Consider the following 24,543-nt stretch of genomic DNA (forward strand, 5'->3'; position numbering starts at 1 on the left):
AGCCTTTGGAAAGGCCCTTTGTTCATTCTCAGGTCATTCTTGAAAACTAAGAGTAGTCATAGAAGATGTACAACCCATCACCGGGAAGGAAAATTCAGCTTAAACTTCACATCATACCTCTATGAGCAAAGATCACTGGGTTAGAACATTTGGAGTCTGGTGGTCTAGGATATGCTCACAAGTTCAGACTTAAGCTCTAGAGAGACCTATTTCCTTGATTCTGATGACTTCTAATCACAGGAAGAAATACTAATCCAAAGCAAGCCCAAAGTTAAGAGCAGTAAGTGCAGAAACAAAAGCCAAGGCCTCTCTCCATTTTTCTTCCCATGGATCTAATGGTAGAACTATAAATGCTGAACCAGGATTGATGCCAGGGCTGAAAGAAAACAAATCTAAATTCTTAAACTAGAATATATGGTTAGCCTGAAATTAGGGAGCATGTGTTAATCACAGAACACAAACAGTTGCAGTCTAAAAATGACCTGGCCATACAGTCCTGGATCATCAGGAATTGTATTTTGTAACAAAAATAAAATAATAATAATATGCATAAAGAAAAACATAAAGCAAAGCACAGAAAAAGAAAGGACTCCTTGGGTTCCTGGGATGCAATGAGCCCTTTGTTCATTAAGCATATATTCCTTTTGCAGTCTGGATGTGCAGCCAGAGGCATGCAGCTTATGATGCTCTTGGCACTCGGCAGATAGAGGCTCAGGACCACACATGTACAAGTTGTGCACATGCCCCCCATGGGGCAACACAAGACACAAGTGACTATGTCTTTGCTCTTTGTTCTGTTTTCATCCGTGTTCCTGCATGCTGTGAGCTGAGGTAAATGTTTACAAAACTTTTGGAAACTAGCATGTTAATTTTGATCCAAGGGATGGGTTGTTTCTGGGTCAACTGAGGGATTTTGAAATGGTCTTCAGTTGGAACATAAACCATTTCATTTTGTAATTATAAGAGAGATGAAACCAGATTTAATTCAACAACTTTTTTAATTGCTGTATCTGCTGTAAACTATGCTGCAAATTTATTTGTGTCGTTTGAACTGTAGTTTTCATAGGTTCAAAACAAAGCAGAATTGTGCAAAGATTCTCATGCTTACAAGGAACTCTTACTCGGTGTCACGGCAGTGCACTGTCACAGTAGCATTGTGAAAATCAGTATGGAATATTCCCAAAACATTAAATACAGGATGTCCATGTGTGCCAGCTTTCCACTCCTGGTGCATAACCAAAAAGTTCTACATCTTTTCACAGAGATACTCATGAACCCATGTTTCTTAATGCATTATTTGTAACAGACAGGAAATGGAACCAACCTAGATGTTTGCCGATAGATAAATGAATAAAGAAAATTTAGTACGTATGCACAACCGAATTTTATTCTACTATAAGGAAAAGCAAAATAATGAAAGGAGACTGACGAACCTGGAAGTAATTGAAGAGAGATTGATGGGCCTAGAAAGTATTACACTGAAAGGGCAACCAAAACTCATAGACAAAACCACATAATTGGGTTTATGCACAAATCTTAGCTTTTATGTCTACATATGTGTGCATAAAAGGGGTGAGTGTGGGTATAACTAAGAAACTAACAAGGAGGTCAGAAGAGGAAAAAAAGAAGGGACAATAGCACATTTGTGACATGAAAGCAGAAGAGAGGATAGAAGGACACAAGGAGTATGGTGGGCAAGAATGTAGATAAGAATATGGGGGAGGATAATCAAAATTTTATTTTAAAATTAAACCTACTACTGTGCATAATTAAAAAGTAAGCTGAAACATATTATATTGTCAGATACCATATAAATGGTAAAACCTGTCTGGAGGAATTCCATTTCGTACTATAACAGTCCCAGTGCACTTCTGGAATAGCATATGCTTGGAACAGTTGGTAGACTTAAGTTTATTATGTAATGTAATAATGTAATCTCAGCTGTAACAATGTTAGCTTCACTTTGTGTATGTATTAGCATTTGTTATTTGGCATCATACTCAGAGATTTATGCTTTACAAATGGTTAAGTTCAGAGATAATAGTTTCAAACTGGGTTGAGCAGTATGTGATCTCCATATTTTAACCTTTTGCCACTGAATAGTTGAAAATACTATGGGGAGTATTTTTGTTAAATGTAAGCATTTCTCCATTATATAAGCATTATGTTATTTTTAACTCTATATAAATATTAGTATATTGTTTCAATACCTATCTCTTCTGGATATGTAGTCTAATTGTATTTACTGTTTTGCTTACTTTTATCAATAAGCACATTTTAATTAGCATTCTTAAACACAATATTTTGTTTATTCACTTTTATTTTTACATTCTCAAGCATATATGGTAGTTTAAATTCACCTTCATATAATTATGATGTGTTACTGGTTCCATCATTAGTTATTGAAGTAAACAAAATCTTTGACACGTTTAAGTTTTTATTTGTATGAGGTTATGACCATGTTTTCTTTTAAAAAATACTTTTATTCATATTATTTCTAGTATTTAACACAAATGCATACATTGAAAGAGGTGCAGAAGGAGAAAAATGTTCTATATGAGAGGAACTTTCCTTTTCTTATAGTAGAAGAATCTGTGCATGTTATAGCTTTAGCATGGAAACCAAAACAAATTCATATCTTTTTTAATTAACTTAGTAGTTGATTGAAGAATAGAAGGACACAAGGGGTAGGGTGGACAGGAATGTAGATAAGAATATGGGGGAGGATTATTAATTAGTTTTTGAAGTCTTTAAAGAGAGGACTAGAGACATCATTTCTTTTACAAAGTAGTTCATTAATTTTTCCAAGAATTTCGTGAGAAATTCAATTACTCTGTACTCCAGTGAAGATGAGCGAAAATCAGTGTTAACTTGAAACTTTAATAGTATCATAAAATCCAAATAGAGATTTTTTAAGTAGATATAACATAAGTTCTTTTAAGTGAATGAAACATCTTGAATATGTTTTACAGATAATGTTTCTGTGAGCAAATTAAAACACAAAGGAAATTAAAATAGATTCACATTAAAATATCTAAGCAGTGAGAATAACACTGCGAGTACTACTAAACTCTACACAGTTTGTTACATTTGAACAAAAACTAAACTCCAGAATGGATGATTTGTCAACAAAAAAATACAAAGTCACTTCTAGAAATTTCCACCATGACTTAGCAAATAATTGTAGAAAAGGATAGATCTAACTTTTAAAACACTAGGAAGTCTCCAAATTGGCTTTTAGGCACCAGAGAGGTTTTCTTTCTACAAGCAATACAGAAAGTTTTAATTAGCACTTCAGCCTTAAAGAAGTCTAGTTTCAAAAATATCATTACAAAACTAATACTGACAAATATCAGACTGGTGTGGCTGAGGATTACACCGCAGTGATGTTAGCAGTAAAGAAATCTCAACTACACTCAGTCTGATAAAAGAATAATAAAGCTGAAAATGATAATACCTTTTAAACATGTTCTCTGGTAACAGCGTTCTGTGCTATCATTTATGGCTAATACTCGACAGTTCAGAAGAATGCAGAACTACATGAATACTGTCAGCAAAGATATGAACCTAATAGCTAAAATTTGAGTCCTGTAAAAGAAAGTTTTGTACAGTTTTGGCAATTGAAAGCTCAGAACAATCTGCAATCCTTTCTAGTGATGACTTGCTATGAAATTCACAAAATTAAAACTACCTTAGTAACACCTTTGCCCATGTAGATAAATTACAAATATATCTATCAGATCATCTAATGAGCCAGTTCTTGTTCATTTGAATTATTTTCCTTGACAATTGAAACAACTATTGCAGCATAAGACACTATTAGTGATGACTAAATCATTACTTTCACCCATTGTGACCTGACTGGCATACTTCAAAAAACACATATATAACTTTCCCCAGACTGACTTTTACTAACTAAAGGCAATCTTGTTCTGAAGAAAATCCAGAATAAAGCAATATTAGAAAAACTGAATCTATTTAGATGTCACTTTACTCATGAACAAGACTTTCTTCTGTCTTGATTTAATTATTACCTAAATGCCTGACAAGTCCTCCTCAATGATAAGTTCAAGGCTTTCCCTGGCTTGTATTATCATCTATAGTAGTCTACTAAAATACTGAAACAGTGCATACTATATAGATAAAATTCCTCTATGATTCATTTAAAAAAAAACAACCTGGGTCTTTTTCAAAACCATTTATCTTCATTTAGTAAAAGTCAGTAAAGTTGTATTTTATTGAATTAAAGTCCACACGTCTCAGGTTAGCTTTTCTTGCTGTAGCTGTTAAAAATTTCCTGATTTCAGTGAGTCGTCATCAAAATCAAAGAAGAAATATATCAGCACACCAAAGATAATATGTTTGTAAAATTATAGCTGCATTTTAAATAAATATTTCATATCTTGTCACTGGTATTTCTGGGTTTGTTCTTAGTTCTCAAACTTCTGATACTGGTATCTGGTTGTCCTTAAAATATTTACCAAATATAGAATTCAAGATTCTACCATAAAATCAGCCCAGATACAGTATCAGATCTAAGTTGTATATGATGATGCATTACCTACTTGCTTTGAGAGTTACCTAGGCTGCGTTTTGAATTGAAACAATAAAATAAAATGACAGAGTATTTACAGGTTCTTTTGCACTGCAATCTCTCTCTCTCTCTCTCTCTCTCTCTCTCTCTCTCTCTCTCTCTCTCTCTCTCTCTCTCTCCCTCCTCCTCTCTGTCTGCTTGTCTCTCTGATTTAGAAGATAAAAACAAATCCTTCATTGATTCCCTTGTAAAATGATTGATCATTTGTCTACACAGTAGAAATGGAAAGACCAAAGTTTCTATTTACAGATTTGGGAAAACTGATTTCCTCCTATGCCTGCAGTAAGATTTTTTTAAGTGGCTGGCAAAGTGTTTGCAGCTTCCACCAATATGTCTCCTTGGTGATTTGGAAAATGATTGCAAATGGTAGGTTTTGCTCACCAAGTGTCAAAATGGACATGCCACAGGATACAACCGTATGTAGCAGCAACTGAGAAATCCATAGGAATTCTGCTCAGTCGCTTTTCTTAAAGAAAAGAACATGAAATAACAGTGATAATGAACTCCGTCGGGTGCATAGAAAAGTTAAAAAGTGGGTTGGAGTCTTTTCTGGGCAAACCATTCACTGCCACCAAGTGACAATAGGACAGAGAGCTCTATAACAAACAAAAACCAAATTTCTTTACATGTCTGTAAGACGGAGTGAGGTCTCCTCCAGTGAGAATAGCAGAGCTCTGGTCAATATGGGTATGAACGTGCAAAGTCGTCGTCCATCTGTGAGAGCATGCAGGGCTGTGCGGGTTCCAGCAGGTCAGCTCCCAAGAGTTGATTGTGCTCATCTCCTTTCCAGTTCCACACACAGTGATAGCAGGTTGGCAACTTGAAGTCAGTCACAGTGGGAATATTTACTGGCCAACATTATCGGTTGAGGCTTTTCCCTCCATAGAGAGAGGGCTGTTAAACATTGATCAACACAAGTCTCATTTCATTCGAGGGTTTTCTTCGTGGCATTCAAGAAAGCCATTTGCTATTAAATCTTCTGGTTATAACATCATAAGTTCAAGTGGCACAAAACAGGCGAGCTCTCTCTCTGTTTTCACATGACAAGATCATACATTTTTTCTGGCTTTAAGGTGATGTTTTCAATATCCTGGATGCTTTTTCCGTTTAAGTGTTCAGTGGGACAGTCGTGACTGTATCCTGGGATGTCACTGATTGTTGACACTGTGTAGGATGCACTGCGGAGAGCGTCAGAGTGAGCAAAGCCATTTCCAAACTGGATTTTATATTGGTTCCAATTTCTTCTCAGAATTGCTTGAACCTATCAATCGACAAGAAACAGAAACAACAAGAACAACCCATTAGTTGAGATGAGAAATGTTCTATTTGAAGCACATCAAAAATGTTTTTGCAGAAAGGGTTTGTTTTTTAAATTTGAAAGGAAGAGCAAATGGTCCTGGTCTATACTTTTAGCTACTCATGAAACCAAGGCAGGAAGATTACAAAGCCAAAGCCTGCCTGCAAGATAGATCTGAATAAGCTCAGGCCAGTCTGAATATCTTACTGATACCTTGTGTCTAAGTAAAAAGTAAAGGAGCAAGAGAGATTTAGCTTCTTGGTAAGTTGCTTGCTTAGCATGTATGATGCCCTAAATTTGGTTCCAGGTACCACACATACACATAAAACACACGAGTTTTAAGTAAAATACTTTCGTATCAGGGAACACATTGCAACTAAACTGCATTTTTTATTTAATTAAAATTTTGATATTTTTATTCTGTATCTTGTCTTTAAAGCTATAATAATCCAAATGCATATGTATTCTTATCAAACACAATTCATCTATACCTTTCACATCCAACATAATATGTATATATGATTTTATATCAATACCTAAATGAAATGAGAGTCTAAGTGTTAAGAGTATACAGGATCTGGGAGAAGACACAAAAAAAAGACTATAGGGACAAGAGAAATCGTGCTATCATCATCACTAACAGTAGCTATTATTGAATGATTATTGCATCCTAAAATGGTGCTACTTTCTGAAAATAACAGGCCACAGACCTTACTTCCTAAAATAATGTAATGCATTAGACTGAACAAAAGTTATTGCAAAAAAAATGTTTAGGAATGTTACTACTCCACTTCTGCATATTTTATCTCTCCTTTTTTAATATTTTCAAGGATTTATTGTTTTTTATGTGCATGATTATTCTATCTGAATGTTTGTAAATGCATCAAGTGCACGTCTGCCAGGTACCCAACAAGGCCAGAAGAGTATATTAGGTGCCCAGAATTGTAGTCATGGATGTTTTTGAGCCATCATGTGGATACTGGGAGTGGGGGGAGGGAATGGTAGGAGAGGAGGGAATGGAAACTGTAGTCAGTGTGTAAAATAACATTTTAAAATGTTGATTAAATAAAACAAAAAATTTTAAAAGCATGTTACATTTTAAATTTATTTCTCTAGTACAAGACTGTGCTTATTTGACAACTGTTAAATTAGACATTCAGGACATTTAAATGGGAAAAAATGAAAAATACGTGTCTGGATCCTATTAAAGATATGGGTGTGGTTTCGGGGGGTTGTGTATGAGCTTTATGAAGGCATCTAAGTGAAACGCTTACCACAGCATATGCTCATTAGCAACTAGAAGAGTCAATAATAACACTCCTTAATCTAAATCAATTTTTAAGAATATGATAAAGGGCCGGGCGTTGGTGGCGCACGCCTTTAACCCCAGCACTCGGGAGGCAGAGACAGGAGGATCTCTGTGAGTTCGAGGCCAGGCTGGACCGACAGCCTCCAAAACAATACAGAGAAACCCTGTCTTGTAAAGAAAAAAAAAAGAATATGATAAAGGTTATAAAGAAAAACACCCAGTTCTCTTTACAGAATGTTAAGGCGTCCCAACAATTTGTTGTTGTTGTTATTGTTGTTTAGCTGATAAAAATACATATAAAGCATTGTTGATTCATATGCCCTTCTGATGGCCGTAGTCCCTTGTTTTTGTTACCAGGACATATTTTTCTTTGAGTGGAATGGTGCTGAAAGTGGCCCGGCCACTTGTCAAACTACAGTTAACTTGCAAGAAATGCTGAGAGGAGAATAGATGTCTGCTAAAAATCCACGGTGAGAGCCAGGTGCAAGCGCAGATAGTAGGCGATAGCGAGCCACTGGACCTAACGTGAAGGGCAAGAAAGAAACGCAAACCAAGCAACGGACTTTAACAAAAACATGACATACTTGGAACCACACAAACTGAATCTGGCAGCTGTCTCTTCTTGTTACAAGAGTGGGAAAAAAAACTAAGAGGCAAAGAGACAAAAAAGGATAGATTAAGGCATTTCTTAAGGTGAGGGATGAATCATGCTCCAACAGGGACTGTGTCTCCCAAGCAGAGGGAAAGAGGACAGATACTACAGATGTTGTGATGAACTGAGGGATCTGGCAACAACCTAGCTCAGAGATTTTCTTATTATTAAAGTTTTCCAACGCCAAAATTTTCTCAATTTAAGGCATGGCAGAAGAACAAGGTACTGAGTCTCTTTTGTTTATACAGATAAAGGACAACAGGAGTACAAGTCATTAACTTCAATATTCCCTGGACACTGTTTCAGAAGGAAAGCGCCAATTCGAAATTTAGATTACAGCCTGACTAATGCTCCCATTTCTACATGGTTTTTCATTGAAACAATGAATTATTTGACCAACGTAGCAATGAAGCTACGCTATTCTAAGGATGCGGTGAGGTTGGGGCATTGTATGAAAACTTTACATTCCTCATTTGCATTCACCTTTTCAACATCAGCATAAATAACTTTCTTTTATTTCTATTTTATAAGGACAAATATATGTTCCTTGGTTCCAAATCACTGCTAGGAAGAAAAAAGCATCTTCAGAGTTTAAAGGTCCTACTATGTACATTCTCCATCGCCTCCTACTCTGTTCCACTACTGTATCATCTACTTTCCAAGTGACTATGATTTAAATATTTAAAACCACACTACTCTGTGTCTAGATAAAAAGCACGTCTTCCAAATTTCATACATGCTTTTGGGCATGTGTTCATACAGTGCTCATGAATATTTAATTGTTATAGACAACATCAGCAACATACAGGATTGCCTAAGTCAGTGTATCTGCATATATACATACATACAGACATACAGACATGCATGCATGCATAATAAAGGCTATATGAGTTTCCCTGTCAAAACAAAAGGTTTGTCAGTCCCTTTTCATTGCATTGTCTGTCTACAAGTGTCATTGACTAGAGAAAAATAGTCAGGCTCACGTGTAACATAGAAGAGTCACAGAACTTAATTACAATTCAATAGCTACATTTGACAGTGCACTCTTCTATCCCACTATTATACACAGTGTCATAAATAAATATAAGGCCAGACAGTGGTGGCACATGCCTTTAATCTCAGAAATTAGGAGGCAGAGGCAGGTGGATCTCTGTGAGTTTGAGGCCAGCCTGGTCTACAGAGCTAGTTCCAGGACAGCTAGGGCTATACAAAGTAGCCCTGTCTCCAAAAAACAAAAATAAATAAATAGATGAAATTTAATGGCTATAGGTTCAATTGTATATATGCTAATTAAACAATTTGTTTGATTACATCCAAAGAGAAAAAAGTAAAAGCTTGCTTAGGCAAGGAAAAAGTACTCGATAGTTTCTCGTGAGCGGTATGTAATTTCCAATAATTTATTTTATAGGAAATATCCTCATGAATTGTGCTAACTGGTCCATGTGTTCCCCATGTGAGGTTTCCTGATGAGTTTCTCAGTAATCCAGTGCCCATTTCTAACAGAGTTGCTGTCTGGATTTCCGTGCTGTGCTCAACTTTGCGAGCATGCTCCAGATGAAAACTGGCCAAGCAGACCAGAAACAAATAAAAAGCAAAGTCAATAATGCTCCAACAACTGAGCAGTAACAATATCCATATGCATAGAAATATGTACCCAGTTAGGTTACAGAAGTCTCTCAAGTAAGAAGTACTCAGGTAAAAACCCATAAATTTTCAACGTTAATTTACTTTAATCTTTGTGTATCTGTGGTAAAAAAAAAAAAAACCTTTCAAAAAATAAGAGTTGAGCCTACTGAAAAAGAGGAAGGGGGAAATGAGTAGATTCTGTGTCTTGTGACAATATATGTTCCATGAAGTTAAAATTTGTCCAGCACTGTCCTCAGGGCAGCATCCAGACTTAGTACTTCATAACAGTAGGTCAATGGGCCAACTAGTCATTGGAATATTTTGAAGTAAGACTAACTTTTACTTACTTTTCAACTCTAATATTACCTGTGTTTTGAGATGAAAGTTTGTGCCTACAGAAAGTAATTTTATGTTATTTTTTCTGTGATAAAATTGGTATTTGAAATAGTTGTTTTGTACTTGGGCGGTGGTGGCACATGCCTCTAATCCCAGCACCCAGGGGACAGAGACAGGAAGATCTCTGAATTTGAGGCCAGCCTAGTCTGTAAAACAAAGTTCAAGGATAGCCACAACTACACAGAGAAACCCTGTCTTGAAGGAAAAATAAATAGTTGTTATGGGAGGAGTTCATTATCCCATCTTGTTTTTTTAAAAAATGTAAAAATTATAAAAATCAATAAGCTTACCTCTCCATTAAAAAAGCAGAAAATTGTAGCTACCAAAAGGCCCTGTTTAAAAAAAGAAGACAGAATTATCTGGATCTGTTTTAATTATATTGTTTATTTTTTAATTGTATATTTAAAATAGTTTCATCATATTCTTCCCCTCCCCCAAGTCCTTCCAGATCCTCTCCCCCTCCCTACCCACCCAACTTTGGTAAGTTCTTTCTCAAAAAACAAATACCCAATACAACAACAAAGCCAGGAAAGCAAAATAAAACCACACCCAAAAAGGAAAAACAAACAAACAAAAAACAACCACAAAACTGTAACCAAATAAAAGTACATACCCATGCAGGGACACGCGCACGCACGCGCACACACACACACACACACACACACACACACACACACCACCTAGGGAGTCCATTATATGTTGTTCACCTGCTCCTGAACATGAGGCCTGTCCTGGTGTGGTTATTGTACCCAGTGTCACTCCATGAAGGCTTTTCACACTCTCAGGAAGTAGGTATGAGTGACAGTTCAGTTGTGAACCTTTATAGTCACAGCTAGGCTTGCACTCATTCATTCATTCACTTGTTAAAAATGTAACAAAATATAATAAGATAAAGCAAACATTATCACACCGGAGTTGAACAAGGCAAAACAACAGAAGGAAAAGAGCCCAAGATGAGGCACACAAATCACAAAGGCTTCACGTATTTATAATACATAAGCCACCAAGACTGAAACCAAAGCAAACTCAGGACAAAACTTGCAAGCGCCCTCCTGATTGGAGTGCCTTACCTGATAGTGCATCAGGATGTGCATGACATAGTCATACACCTCCTCGGCAACCCTTCCTTCAGGCCGCCATGGGAAAAGCACAAACTCGATGCCAAGAAGTGGTACCAAGATGAGGGTAGCTCTCACCGCTTTCATGTAAAGATTGGACTCTGCTTGGTGGGTAACTTTCAACTTGGTGATGAGAACACGTACAATATTTAATAGGAAAAAGAGATTTACCTGAAAAGAAAATAAAAGGCAGTTCGTGCTGGAACTAAAAGTCTTATACAAACTCCCGTTTTATAAAACTTGGACTATTTCATGTACAAGGACTGAAGGCACATTTTGTATAATAATACACACATGAATTAGTATGTATTTCTGGAGTGTTGCTATTCGGTTTACAGGTACACAAATTTTGGTGAAATTCACTTTTATAAAAATAAAGCTGTGGTAGGATTGTAGAATTATTATGGCTCACATTTATTCAAGAAATATTTGGATTGTTTTCCTAGTTCATTTTCTATGTAATATTTAAGGTTTTTCTGTGATTCCAAATCAAGGCTATAAACACTTTTAGCAAAAGGAATTATTCTTAAGAAATGTTAAATTTTAAGGATTTACTCGTGTGTGTGTGTGTGTGCGTGTGCGTGTGCGTGTGCGTGTGTGTGTGTGTGTGTGTGTGTGTGTGTGTGTGTGTGTGTGTGTGTGTGTACCCATGGAGGCCAAAGGAAGATGTCAGATCACTGGAGCTGGAAATATAGACAGTTGTGAGCTGCCCAACATGAAGCTGAGAAGTGAACACAGGTCCTTTGGAAGAACAGCAAGTGTTTTTCACTGCTGGACCAACTCTCCAGCCTCAACAAATGCTAATTTTTAAAGAACCACCTTTTTCTCAGTGTCCATACTGTAGACTCTCCAAGCATATATTGTGCCATAAATACTGTTTTTATATATTTGGTTTCTCTTCCCTTTTGTAATAATCTTCACATTTCTTATAACAAGTACCTGAAATAGGACTGTAATGTTCTTTATGCTTATGAAGAGATGGCCAAACAACTTAATATTCGACTAGATGATGCTAGAGAAAGAATCCTTGGCTTCCCAAAACTTCTATAAATAACTTTCAGTAACTACAATTTTGTACTTATGGTGCTGTAGCAACTTTCCCCAAGAGATTACATTGTCTTTGAAGAGATTCATAGAACTCTGGAAATAGAATTTGACTCAGTAATTAAGAATCTGCCTTATGATACATTAATTTCCCTTCATTTATACCCTCCCTTCCCTTTCATCCACATTCTCTTTCTCCAAACTCTACTTTCTCTCCTTTTATATTGACTGTTTTAGTTCCTTTCCTGTTCTTGTAATAAAAATCCTCTGACAAAGCAGTGTAAAAATTTATTTCAGCACATGGTCCAAGGGGCAGTCTATTATAAAGGGAAGTAAAGGTGGCAGCCGTTGGTCACATTCTCTATTCAGTCAAGAATCGGAGGGGGGGGAGCAATGCACACTTGCACTCATCTCCCTTGCTCCACGTTATAAGGTCCAGGGTTACCTGGCTATGAAATGGTCCTACCCTCAATTAAAATGCATCTTCCCATATCAACTAAAGTAATTAAGAAAATCACCTACAAGCATGCCCAGAGGCCTGTAGGTGACTCTAAATCCTGTCAAGTTGACAGTTAAAACTGACCACTATGGCCGGGCGGTGATGGCGCATGCCTTTAAACCTAACACTCGGGAGGCAGAGACAGGTGGATTTCTGTGAGTCCGAGGCCGGGCTGGACCGACAGCCTCCAAAACAATACAGAGAAACCCTGTCTCGTAAAACCAAAATAAATAAATAAATAAATAAAAGACTAACCACTATGCTGACCAAAACACAAACTAAATTTTGTCTATTTCCCATTGGTTTTTAAGGGAACTATATCGAAAAATGTCATATTGGGCAAATTTGTTAATTTCTTTCTTTTCTCTCTCACTTTGACTTCTATATCATCTGTATTTTGTTTAGTAACCTAATCAGAAGATTTTAAACAGACAAATATACAGTTTACATCTATACACCTTAATAAACTCAAAGCCAGGCAGTAGTGGCACACGCCTTTAATCCCAGCATTCAGGAAGCAGAGACAAGGATCACTATGAGTTTGAGGACACCCTGATCTACAAAGTGAGTTTCAGGACAGCTAGAGCTGTTACACAGAGAATCCCTGTCTCAAAAAAGAAATTCAATAAATAAATAAATAAATGGAAATTCAAACAATGGTATCCCATCTCTTGAGGCAAAAAAATGAATAATTTATTAGTTTTTAAACATGTGTAATGAAAATGATTAAGCATAAAATTACTCCGCTGTTAAGAGGATTCGATGTAACATAGACTTTAAAAATATGCGGCTAACCAAACTCCTAATGAGAACACATCTGTGAAAAGAGCATGTTTGTAGACACTGGAATGCAATGAAGTCCAAGAGAGAATGACACTCAACAGGTGGGTATGAAAGATGACACGCGCCAGCACGCTGGCTGTGCTCCTGCCCCTTCTAAGTAAATTTCCCTCTTAAATAAATAAAACATTACTACCCCTTCCTGGGAAAAAGTTGGGCAATGACTTTTTATCCACTTATAAATGAACTTTTATCCACTTATAAGTTATAGGTATAAATTATAAAGTGCAAAAAATGTTAATTAATAAATGGTTAGAAATGTGGCAGTTTAGATCTACCCTCCATGAAAGAATAGGTAAATACAAAGGGATTCCTTAAAGCCATCATGCTTACTTAAAACATGAAACTGGAACTGATGAGGAAGCTAATGTGTCTGTAAGCTTCTGTTTATAATAGCTGGAGCAGGGTGAACTGGATGCCATGCTCTGTGCAATTTCCCACATCAGTAAGTATTTTATGCAAAAGTAGAACAAGAATTTCAAATTTCAGATGAACTGTATCTAAATTTCATCTAACTCAGGACAGACCTGGTTTAAAGATTACTGGTGTTTTCATTTATTTATGTTTTGAGAATTTTGTACATGAGTACACCATTTTCATCATCAAACCCCCCACACTCTCCTCTTCCTTCCTGAAACCTCCCACACAGGAACACCCTCTCAAATTCATGGCCTTTTCTTTATTATTGTTATATGTGTGTGTGTGTGTGTGTATTTAGGCACACATACAAACATGTAAGCATATCTGTAAGTGTTGCTTATGTGAGCACTTGGTTAGCCGATTATGGGGCCCATTCCCAGGGAAGATGAAGAGGTACAGGTATTAGTGCCTGCTGAGAAACCTGTTTTTAGTAGGACATCCATAATGTTCAATAGTCTGTAGATGCCACAAGATACATTCAGATCACCATAGTGCCCAGGGTCACAGAAAGAAGCAGAGTGAGTCAGCACAGTGGCTACAGGAATAGTGTTGGAAGACTTTTACGCAAGGATGGCCACTAATTCCTCATCTATGCCCTCAAGTGACCTAAACATCTCGAAGATCTCAAATCAAATGCATCCTTTCTCAGTAGTATATGAAAGTGCTGTAACTGCACCCTTGCCTGCTCGTAGTGGGGAAGTGCGAAGGAGGAAGTCTGAGTGGGAAAGATGGATGGTGGTTTAAATGACTTATTTATTTACACTGTACAAAGACACATGGACTAGAGCCCCACCTAAGCTCCTGGAATTTAAAGGGCACCAAAGCTAAAACAAGGACAGAACAACTTAAATCTGTTAAGAGTCTCTTAGTTTTATCTTAGGTCACTCAGTAAGAGTCAAAGGTTTTACAAAGATAAAGCACATATTTACTTTATTTTACTGAGCAGTGTGATAAGCTACGTGTCATTTTTACTGAGGCTATATCTCTGGTCTTCTCTCCCAAAGCTGGTGTAGACAGGCTTTTCTGGAGATTGAGTTTGCTGTGGTTATATTTTCCATTTGGCAGGTGCTTTTACTTCATCAGCATCTCTGGTTTTAAGAGTTGTAATCAAAAATACCTCTGCACACTCTGATCATGTGCAATAAAATACTGACTTGGGTTTGTTTATGAGTGCTCCATGCAATGTTAATTTCTTTGCGCTTTGTCCCAAACTGAATCATGATATCATGCAGAAATAACAAGTAAAGAATTGTTTAAAGAATTCTTCTGAGCATTTTATCATATTCTAGGCATTCTGTTAATCACATACCAGGACATGTCATTTACTCCTGAAAAGCCTTGTTGAGGAATTCCTAATATTCCACTGTTACAGAAGAGGAGGCAAAGTCATGGAGACATTGAAAATAAAACAAACTGGAACTGGAGAGATGGCTCAGTGGTTAAAAACCACAGTCTGCTCTTCCAGAGGATCTGGGTTCAATTCTCAGTATCCATGTGGCTTCAGGGGATCTAACACCATCACACAGATTTTGAGAATATCTTGACAATGATATTTGAGAACTACATAAACAGTGTTGTAAGGCAACCATATAAAATAAATTGAAGCTGTAAAACAGTAGTAAAATTATAGAAGAATTTTTGTGTAAAAAAAAAGAATCTGAAAGCAAGAGTCAGAATAGTTTAACTTGTTCTAAGAAATATACACCTTTATCTTTTTTTTTATTTTCGAGGCAGGGTTTCTCCGAGGCTTTTGGAGGCTGTCCTGGAACTAGCCCTTATAGACCAGGCTGGCCTCGAACTCACAGAGATCCGCCTGCCTCTGCCTCCCGAGTGCTGGGATTAAAGGTGTGTGCCACCAACGCAACTAATTGCCAGCTACAGAGTTTCACAGGTAGGAAATGTAATTGCCTTAGGATCTCTCATGCTCTGTGCTAGTTTGTTTTAATTTATTGCTCACTGAAGTAACATAATGAAAGCACAAAATGTGACTTTTGCTGCCCTGTAACTGAAACGAACAGAAGATAAAATTGCCCAGGCAGCTTAGGGATAAGGACCCCCAAAGTGCAAAATTCCATTCTCATTGTTGGCCGGAATCAGGGTATGTTCTTGGATTTGTGGTTAGGAATGCCAGAAAGGAAATCTGGGTTCTTTCTTATTACTATTAAGGTTTATTTATTTGTGTGGAAAGGTGAGTATAGGCCCAACTTCTACTTACCCTCTTAGGGATTTACTGCCTGGGGACTGCAGGCAGGTTGACTCACCCCAGGAAGATCAAGCCATCCAGAGTCTACTAACATTAGAGTGCTAGTCCCACCTCCACCCACAGGGAGAGGGAGTGTCTCAGACCTGCCTGCACCCATCGTGAGACCCATCGAAGTACTGGACCTAATTGCACCCACCAGAAGAAAACCTTGGACCTGTACCCACCAGGAAAGGAAGAGACCCCACCTGCACCCACTGGAAGAAGGGATGGGAAGATGAAAATATAAAAACACATTGAACAACAGAAAAACCAATATGACGCCACTAGAGACTAGGGACTCTACCCCAGACAGACCTGAACAACCCAACACAGATGAAGCAGAAGTGAATGTCCTTAAAAACAACTTCATGAAGATGATAGAAACCATAAAAGAGGAAATGAGAAAGCCCTTTAAAGAAAAGGAAGAAAAACACACAGAAAATCTAAGAAATGGAGGAAAAGACCAAAAACAGCAAGAAACAATTCAAACAGTACAAGGTTTGAAAGTTGAAATAGAGACAACAAAAAAAATACACACTCTGAGGGAATGCTGGAATTCAAAAAGCTAGCTAAACGATCAGAAACTACAGATGCAAGCATAACCAACAGAATACAAGAGATGGAAGAGAGAGTCTCATGCGGTGAAGATACACTAGGAGAAATAGATTCATCGACCAAAGAAAATCTGAAGTCCAACAAATCCCTAACACAGAATATCCAGGAAATATGGGACAGTGTGAAAAGGCTAAACCTAAGAATAATAGGTATAGAAGAAGGTAAAGCAGGGTGGTGGTGGCGCACGCCTTTAATCCCAGCACTCGGGAGGCAGAGGCAGGTGGATCTCTGTGAGTTCGAGGCCAGCCTGGTCTACAGAGAGAGTTCCAGGACAGCCTCCAAAACAATGCAGAGAAACCCTGTCTTGAAAAACCAAAGGGGAAAAAAAGAAGAAGGTGAAGAAACACGACTCAAAAGAGCAGAAAACATATTTAACAAAATCATAGAAGAAAATATTCTCAACCTAATGAAAGACATGCCAATGAACATAAAAGAAGTTTACAGAACACCAAATAGAGTGGACCACAAAATAAAGGCCCCTCACCACATAATAATCAAAACACCAAACATACAAAATAAGGAAAGACTATTAAGAGCAGCAAGCAAAAAAGGCCATGTAACATACCAAAGCAAACCTATCAAAATTACACATGAACTCTCCATGGAAACTCTGAAAGCCAGAAGGTCCTAGATAGATGTTCTACCAACACTAAGAGACCACAGATGCCAGCCCAGACTACTATACCCAACTAAGCCTTCAATCACTACAGATGGAGAAAACAAGATATTCCTTGACAAAACCAGATTTAAACAATACATATCCACTAATCCAGCCCTACAGAAAGTACTAGAAGGAAAATTCCAACATAAGGAAGTTAACTACAACCAGGAAAACATAGGCACTAGATAGTCAAACTTTACCAAAAACCAAAAGAAAAAGCAGGGCAAAACCACACACAATACCAACAACAACAACAAATCCAACACAACAAGAATTAACACTCAGTGGTCCTTAATTTCCCTCAGTATTAATGGTCTTAACTCACCTATAAAAAGACACAGGCTAACAGAATGAATGCAAAGAAAGAATCCATCCTTCTGATGTATATAAGAAACACACCCCAACTTCAAAGACAGACATTACCTCAGAGTAAAGGGTTAGGATAACTGGGTTTAACAGACATCTATAGGACATTCCATTCAAACACAAAAGAATATACCTTCTTCTCAGCGCCACATGGAACATTTTCTAAAATCGACCACATGCCCAGCAACATAGCAAACCTCAACAGGTACAAAAAAATTGGAATAACCCCCTGTATCTTATCAGACCACCATGCTTTAAAGTCAGAATTCACATCAACACAAATTGCAGAAACCCTAAAAACTCTGGAAATGGAACAATGGGCAATTTCACCATTCCTGGGTCAAGGAAGAAATAAAGAAATTGATGACTTCCTAGAATTCAATGAAAATGAAGACACAGCATACCCAAATGTATGGGAAACTTTGAAAGCAGTGCTAAGAGGAAAGTTCATAGCACTAAGCGTCCACATGAAGGAACTGAATAATAGTTACACTAGAGAATTAACAGCACAACTGAAAGCTCTAGAACAAAAGGAAGCAAACTCAACCCAGAAGGAAATGATCAAATTGATTGCTGAAATCAATAAAGTAGAAACAAAGAAAACAATACAAAGAATCAATGAAACAAAGAGTTGGTTCTTAAAGAAAATCAACAAGATAGACAAACCTTTATCCAAACTAACCAAAAGGCAAAGAGAGAATATGCAAGTTAACAAAATCAGAAAAGAAAAAGGGAACATAACAACAGACACTGAGTAAATCCAGAGACTCTTCAGGGCATACTTTGAAAACATGTACTCCACAATATTGGAAAATTTAAAGGAAATGGACAATTTTCAGTATAGATATCACTTACCAAAATTAAAACGAGTCAAAAGTCTCCCAACCAAAACAAGCCCAGGGCCAGATGGTTTCAGTGCAGAATTCTTTCTATGAGAAATTCAAAGAAGAGCTAATACCAATTCTCCTCAAATTGTTCCACACAATAGAAGCAGAAGAGTCACTGCCAAACTCTTTTTAGGCTATAATTACCTTGGTACCCAAGCCACAAAAAAAAGACACAACTAGGAAAGAGAATTACAGACCAATATCCCTCACAAACATTGATGCAAAAATACTCAATAGAATACTGGCAAATCGAATTCAAAAACACATCAGAAAAATCGTACACCATGATCAAGTAGGCTTCATCCCAGGTATGCAGGGACGGTTCAACATACAAACATCTATCAGTGTAATCTACCAGGTATAAAAACTGAGAAAGAAAAACCACATGATCATCTCACTAGATGCTGAAAAGCCTTTGACAAAATCCAACACCTCTTCATGATAAATATCTTGGAGAGATCGGGGATAACAGGAACATACCTAAACATAATAAAAGCAATATACAGTAAACTAACATCAAACTAAAAGTAGACAAACTCAACGTGATTCCTCTAAAATCAGGAACAAGACAAAGCTGTCCACTCTTTCCATATCTCTTCAATATTGTACTTGAAGTTCTTGCTAGAGGAATAAGACAACAAAAGGAGATCAAGGGGATTCAAATTGTAAGGAGGAAGTCAAACTTTCACTATTTGCAGATGATACGATAGTTTACATAAGTGACCTGAAAAACTCTACCAGGGAACTCCTACAGCTGATAAACACCTTCAGCAAAGTGGCAGGCTACAAGATTAACTCAAAAAAGCAGTAGCTCTACTATATATGGACAATAAATGGGCTGAGAAAGTAATCAGTGAAACATCACCCATTACAATAGACACAAACAACATAAAATACCTTGGGATAATGCTAATCAAACAAATGAAGACCTGTATAACAAAAAGTTTGAGTCTTTTAAAGAAAGAAATTAAAGAAGATACCAGAAAATGGATAGGTCTCCCATACTCTTGGATAGGTAGAATCACCATAGTAAAAATGGCAATCTTGCCAAAAACAATCTACAGATTCAATGCAATTCATGTTAAAATACCTGCACAATTCTTCACTGACCTTGAAAGGACCATCCTCAACTTTAAAAGGAAAAACAAAAGACCCAGGATAGCAAAAAAAACCCTGTACAATAAAGGAATGTCCAGAGGCATCACCATTCTTGACTTCAAGCTCTATTATAGAGTCCAGAAAACAGCTTGGTATTGGCACAAAAACAGACAGGTAGACCAATGGAATCTAATTGAAAACCCTGATATTAACCCACACACGTATGAACACTTGGTTTTTGACAAACAAGCTAAAATTATAAAATGGAAAAAAGAAAGCATCTTCAACAAATTGTGCTGACATAACTGGATGCTGGCATGTAGAAACCTGCAGATAGATCCATGTCTATCACCATGCACAAAACTTAAGTCCAAATGGATCAAAAACCTCACCATAAATACAGCCACACTGAACCTCTTAGAGGAGAAAGTGAGAGATACCCTTGAACAAATTGGTACAGGAGACTGCCTCCTGAACAAAACACCAGTAGCACAGACACTGAGATCAACAATTAATAAATGGGACCTCCTGAAACTGAGGAGCTTCTGCAGGGCAAAGGACACAGTCAACAAGACAAAACGACAGTCCACAGAATGGGAAAAGATATTCACCAATCCCACATTTGACAGAGGGCTCATCTCCAAAATACACAAAGAACTCAAGAAGCTAGCCACCAAAACACCAAATAATTCAATTAAAAACCGGGGTACAGAACTAAATAGAGAATTCTCAATAGAGGAATCTAAAATGGCTGAATGACACTTAGGAAAGTGCTCAACATCCATAGTCATTAGGGAAATGCAAATCAAAACAACTCTCAGATACCATCTCACTCCTGTCAGAATGGCTAAAATCAAAAACACCAAGGACAGTCTATGCTGGAGAGGATGTGGAGAAAGGGGAACACTCTTCCACTGCTGATAGGAGTGCAAAATGGTACAGCCACTTTGGAAATCAGTATGGAGATGCCTCAGGAGAATCAGTCTACCACAAGATCCAGCAATTCCACTCTAAGGCATATACCCAAAAGATGCACATTAATACAAGGACATCTGTTCCACTATGTTCATAGCAGCATAATTTGTAATAGCCAGAACCTGGAAGCAACGTAGATGCCCCTCAACTGAACAATGAATAAAGAAAGCATCGTATATTTACACAATAGAGTACTACTCAGCGGGGGGGGGGGGGGATGGAATCTTGAAATTCTCAGGCAAATGGGTGGAACTAGAAGAAAACATCCTGAGTGAGGTAACCCAATCACAAAAAGACAAACATTATATGTATTCACTCATATATGGATTTTAGATATAGAGCAAAGGGTTACCAGCCTAAAATCCACACTCCCAGAGAAGTTAGGAACAAGGAGGACCCTAAGAGAGACCTACATGGTCCTTCAGAGAAAGGGAAAGGAATAAGATCTCCTGAGCAAATTGGGAGCATGGGGAGAGGTGAGAGGGAGTTAAGAGAAAGAGAAAAGAAGGGGAGAGGAGGACATGAGGGAGCAGGAAGATTGAGTTAGGGCAAGAATAGAGGAGAGCAAGAAAAGAGATACCATAATAGAGGGAGCCATTATAGGTTTAAAGAGAAATCTGGCACTAGGGAAATGTCCAGAGATCTACAAGGATGACCCCAACTAGTAATCTAAGGAGTAGTGGAAAAGCTACCTTAAATGTCCTTCTCTGATAATGAGATTGATGACTACCTTATTTACCATCCTAGAACCTTCATCCAGTAGGTGATGGAATCAGAAGCATAAATCCACAGCTAAACACTGAACTGAACTCCTGGAATCCAGTTGCAGAGAGGAAGGAGTGATGAGCAAAGGGGTCAAGACCAGGCTGGAGATGCTGACAGAACTAATTGACCTGAACAATGGGGCGTTCAAGGACCCCAGACTGATAGCTGAGAAACCAGCATAGGACTGTTCCAGACCCCCTGAACGAGGATGTCTGTTTGGAGGACTCAGCAGTATGGGGCCTCTGTCAGTAGATCAGTATTTATCCCTAGTATACAAATGCACTTTGGGAGCCCACTTCACACAGATTCTCTCAGCCTAGACACACCGAGGAGGCCTAGGCCCTACTGCAAATGATATGACAGACTTTGAAGATCCCACATGGAAGGCCTCACCCTCCCTGGGAATCAGAAAGGGGATGGGGTAGGGGGTTGGTGGGTGGCAGAGGGGGAGGAGAGGGAGAAAGAACTGGGATTGACATGTAAAACAAGCTTGTTTCTAATTTAAATTGAAAATTTATTTATTTGTTCATTTATTTATTTATTATGAATACGGTGTTGTTCCTGTACTCAAGATGAGGGCACCAAATCTCATTATAGATGGTTGTGAACCACCATGTGGTTGCTGGAAATTGAATTCTGGACCTCTGGAAGAGCAGTCAGTGCTCTTAGCCTCTGAGCCATCTCCCCATTTCCAAGTTCTGGGTTCTTAACTCTTTTAAAACTAGCAACCTTGCCTCGAGCCTATATTGACCATGTGAACCAAAATCCTGTCCAAGCACAAATCCCTTCTGATGAACAGCTTTGGACCTGGATCTCCAGATTTTCATGGCTAAAGAACTTGTATCTAGTCCTCAATTTCAGCCTATTTCCTAAATGACTTTAGGGACTCTTAACTTGGGAATAATATAGTAGTCTTGGAAACCACTAAAGATAGGTCTTAGGGCTCTCTTAAGGCTTACTAGGGAGAGCTATCTCCTCCAGGACAGAAGAATTGAGTCTGCCTACCTTAACAGGTGGATCTGTTAATCACCTGAGCATAATACCACCACTCAAGAAAACTGATACATCTCAAGCCATGCTAAGGAGAAAATCCCCTTAATGAGATAATCTACTTATTCAAAAAAAACTTTATGAAAATGCTTACAGAGCTCCCTTATGTAAGACTGAGGAGAAAGCCTACTTTTCTGAGTTACTCAGAGAAGTGTAAATTTTTTGTACTTTCTCTTTTTCTAAAACTTAGCATGCTTTCTTCACTGAGGCCCTTCGATTATTCACCCTTTCTCTAAAGCTCCCACTGGTCTTTTGCCTGTGGCTGCTTAGAAATGGCATGTCTTTCTGTCTTCCTCTTCAATCATCCTCCAGTTGGGAAATTTATAACTTGTCTGCCCTGTTGTTTTCCTCTTAAACTGTAATAACACTGCCCTCCAGGTTTTGTTTGTTTGGTGTGTGTGTGTGTGTGTGTGTGTGTGTGTGTGTGTGTGTGTGTGTGTGTGTTTCTAAATTTAAACATGGAGACTAAGAACCAAAAGAGGAAATCCCAATTGTGATGGGGCTCTACAAATTTTTGGTAACACAACTACATTCAAAAATGTCCGATTCCTGTGAGCATATTAAGTGATGAGTATTGTAATTACAGAGTAAGTCAAGCAATACTTTTCCTAAATAAAGTTGTTTCTTCATTGGCCCATTACTCTTGAATAGGTGTGTTGTAGTTTCTTCTCCGAGCAATCCTCTCTTCTGCAACTTGCCTTAGAAGGCAGAACTTACACTATCATCACCCAGGCTCTGTGATGCTCTGACATTTACTGTATTTGGCTAGTGAGAGGAACCAAGAAATCAGAGTCAGGAAGAGAGAAGAGTCTGAGTATTTGTTTCTGCTTCTTCTTTCCTGCCTGGCTGTGGTTTGGACACCAGCTGTTTTCCACTCTCCAAAGCCAGAGTGCTTGCTGCATCACTCACATCATTTGTCTAATTCCTTTACAACAGCTTTGACCTCACTTCAAGTTCGGTTGCAAAGGCAACTCCCCACACTTGGTTCCTAATGCTTCTCCATCACTTGCAAATCAGCAATTCACCTTTCCTGCTCATATCATAAATGTAACAGCTCCATTGAGCCCTATATGATAAGCAGTGTATCAACTCTTAGTAATCATGTTGGAGAGGAGATTCAGGAAATATGAGCAACAGCGAGAAACAGAATTTCAGCTACGTACCAGTAAAGCAGCACAAATTGGACCATGGATAATGTAGAGGAGATGGGTATCCGAGCTGATCCAGCAGCTGGGGGATAAAGTGAAGATATTATGTAGAAGGTTTTCCTTTAATTTAGTTCTAACAGAAGTCACAAATGGAAGGTATCTTACTTGTCATTGTAATACAAGCTTCTGGCAATGGCATGGATGCAGGCAGGAAGCAGTGGAAACCCTGCAAATGAAGCAAAAGCAAACAAATGGGTATCTTTCCTTACAAATGAGGCTTCTCAAAAAAGTCATGAATCTGAAATTTCAAGACACTTTAGTAGCAGGAAATAATTAGCCACCTATGTTTACTGTGTAACCTCATATGCACAGCCAAGCAATAATTGTGACAAACTATCAGGTTTGAATATCATTTCGAACCAGTAAGATTCCAGAGATTAACACTATAATATGCTGTTTTAGTCACAACCCTTAAAAGAATTTCTGTATTCATTTAATTTCTGTGGGATGAACTTGGCTAATATTTAATAGCAAATGTTGGAAAATTTTGAGACTGATAACTATTTCTACTATAAAACACAGATTCACAGTAAGCCATGTTTTGCAGCAAAAGAGAAAACTATGATTCTCATGCCAAGATTTCCGCATGTTTTGAACCTTCTAAATAAGATCTTGAAAAATGGAAGTGAAGAAATGTTTTATAGAAACAATCAGGATGCACTGACAATTTGGTGGGTAAACATGAAAACCTCTTTAAATCTACCTCAATATCTACATCTCCATCTAGGCAGATAGTTTAAAAAATAAAATGTCCATTTTATCTCTGGAAACTAGTCCTAATAAATCAATTTCCTGCATATTATGCTCATATGCATTATTCCAATGGCCTTAAGAAGCACAGCAGTATGTTTCGCTGTTAATTTTTGGGAGTAACACAATGG

General features: G+C 37.8%; 1 protein-coding gene across 4 annotated transcripts in view; it reads right to left on the reverse strand.

The window, feature by feature from the left end:
* Window positions 1-979: 979 nt before the first annotated feature.
* The window catches only part of Calcrl (calcitonin receptor like receptor), a 100,479-nt gene continuing 76,915 nt past the window's right edge, over window positions 980-24,543 (reverse strand). For all 4 annotated transcript variants that reach the window (XM_005065102.4, XM_021232284.2, XM_021232280.2 and 1 more), the window contains 5 exons: window positions 23,768-23,828; window positions 23,618-23,684; window positions 10,945-11,163; window positions 10,165-10,206; window positions 980-5,855 (listed from right to left, as the gene is read on the reverse strand). In XM_005065102.4, coding sequence (XP_005065159.1) covers window positions 5,631-5,855; window positions 10,165-10,206; window positions 10,945-11,163; window positions 23,618-23,684; window positions 23,768-23,828 — 614 coding nt within the window. In that variant the 3' untranslated portion in view covers window positions 980-5,630. The remainder of the gene's footprint in view (window positions 5,856-10,164; window positions 10,207-10,944; window positions 11,164-23,617; window positions 23,685-23,767; window positions 23,829-24,543) is intronic.

This window comes from Mesocricetus auratus, unplaced genomic scaffold (genome assembly GCF_017639785.1).
Source record: "Mesocricetus auratus isolate SY011 unplaced genomic scaffold, BCM_Maur_2.0 Super-Scaffold_100004, whole genome shotgun sequence".
In the NCBI taxonomy this organism is placed as follows: Eukaryota; Metazoa; Chordata; class Mammalia; order Rodentia; family Cricetidae; genus Mesocricetus; species Mesocricetus auratus.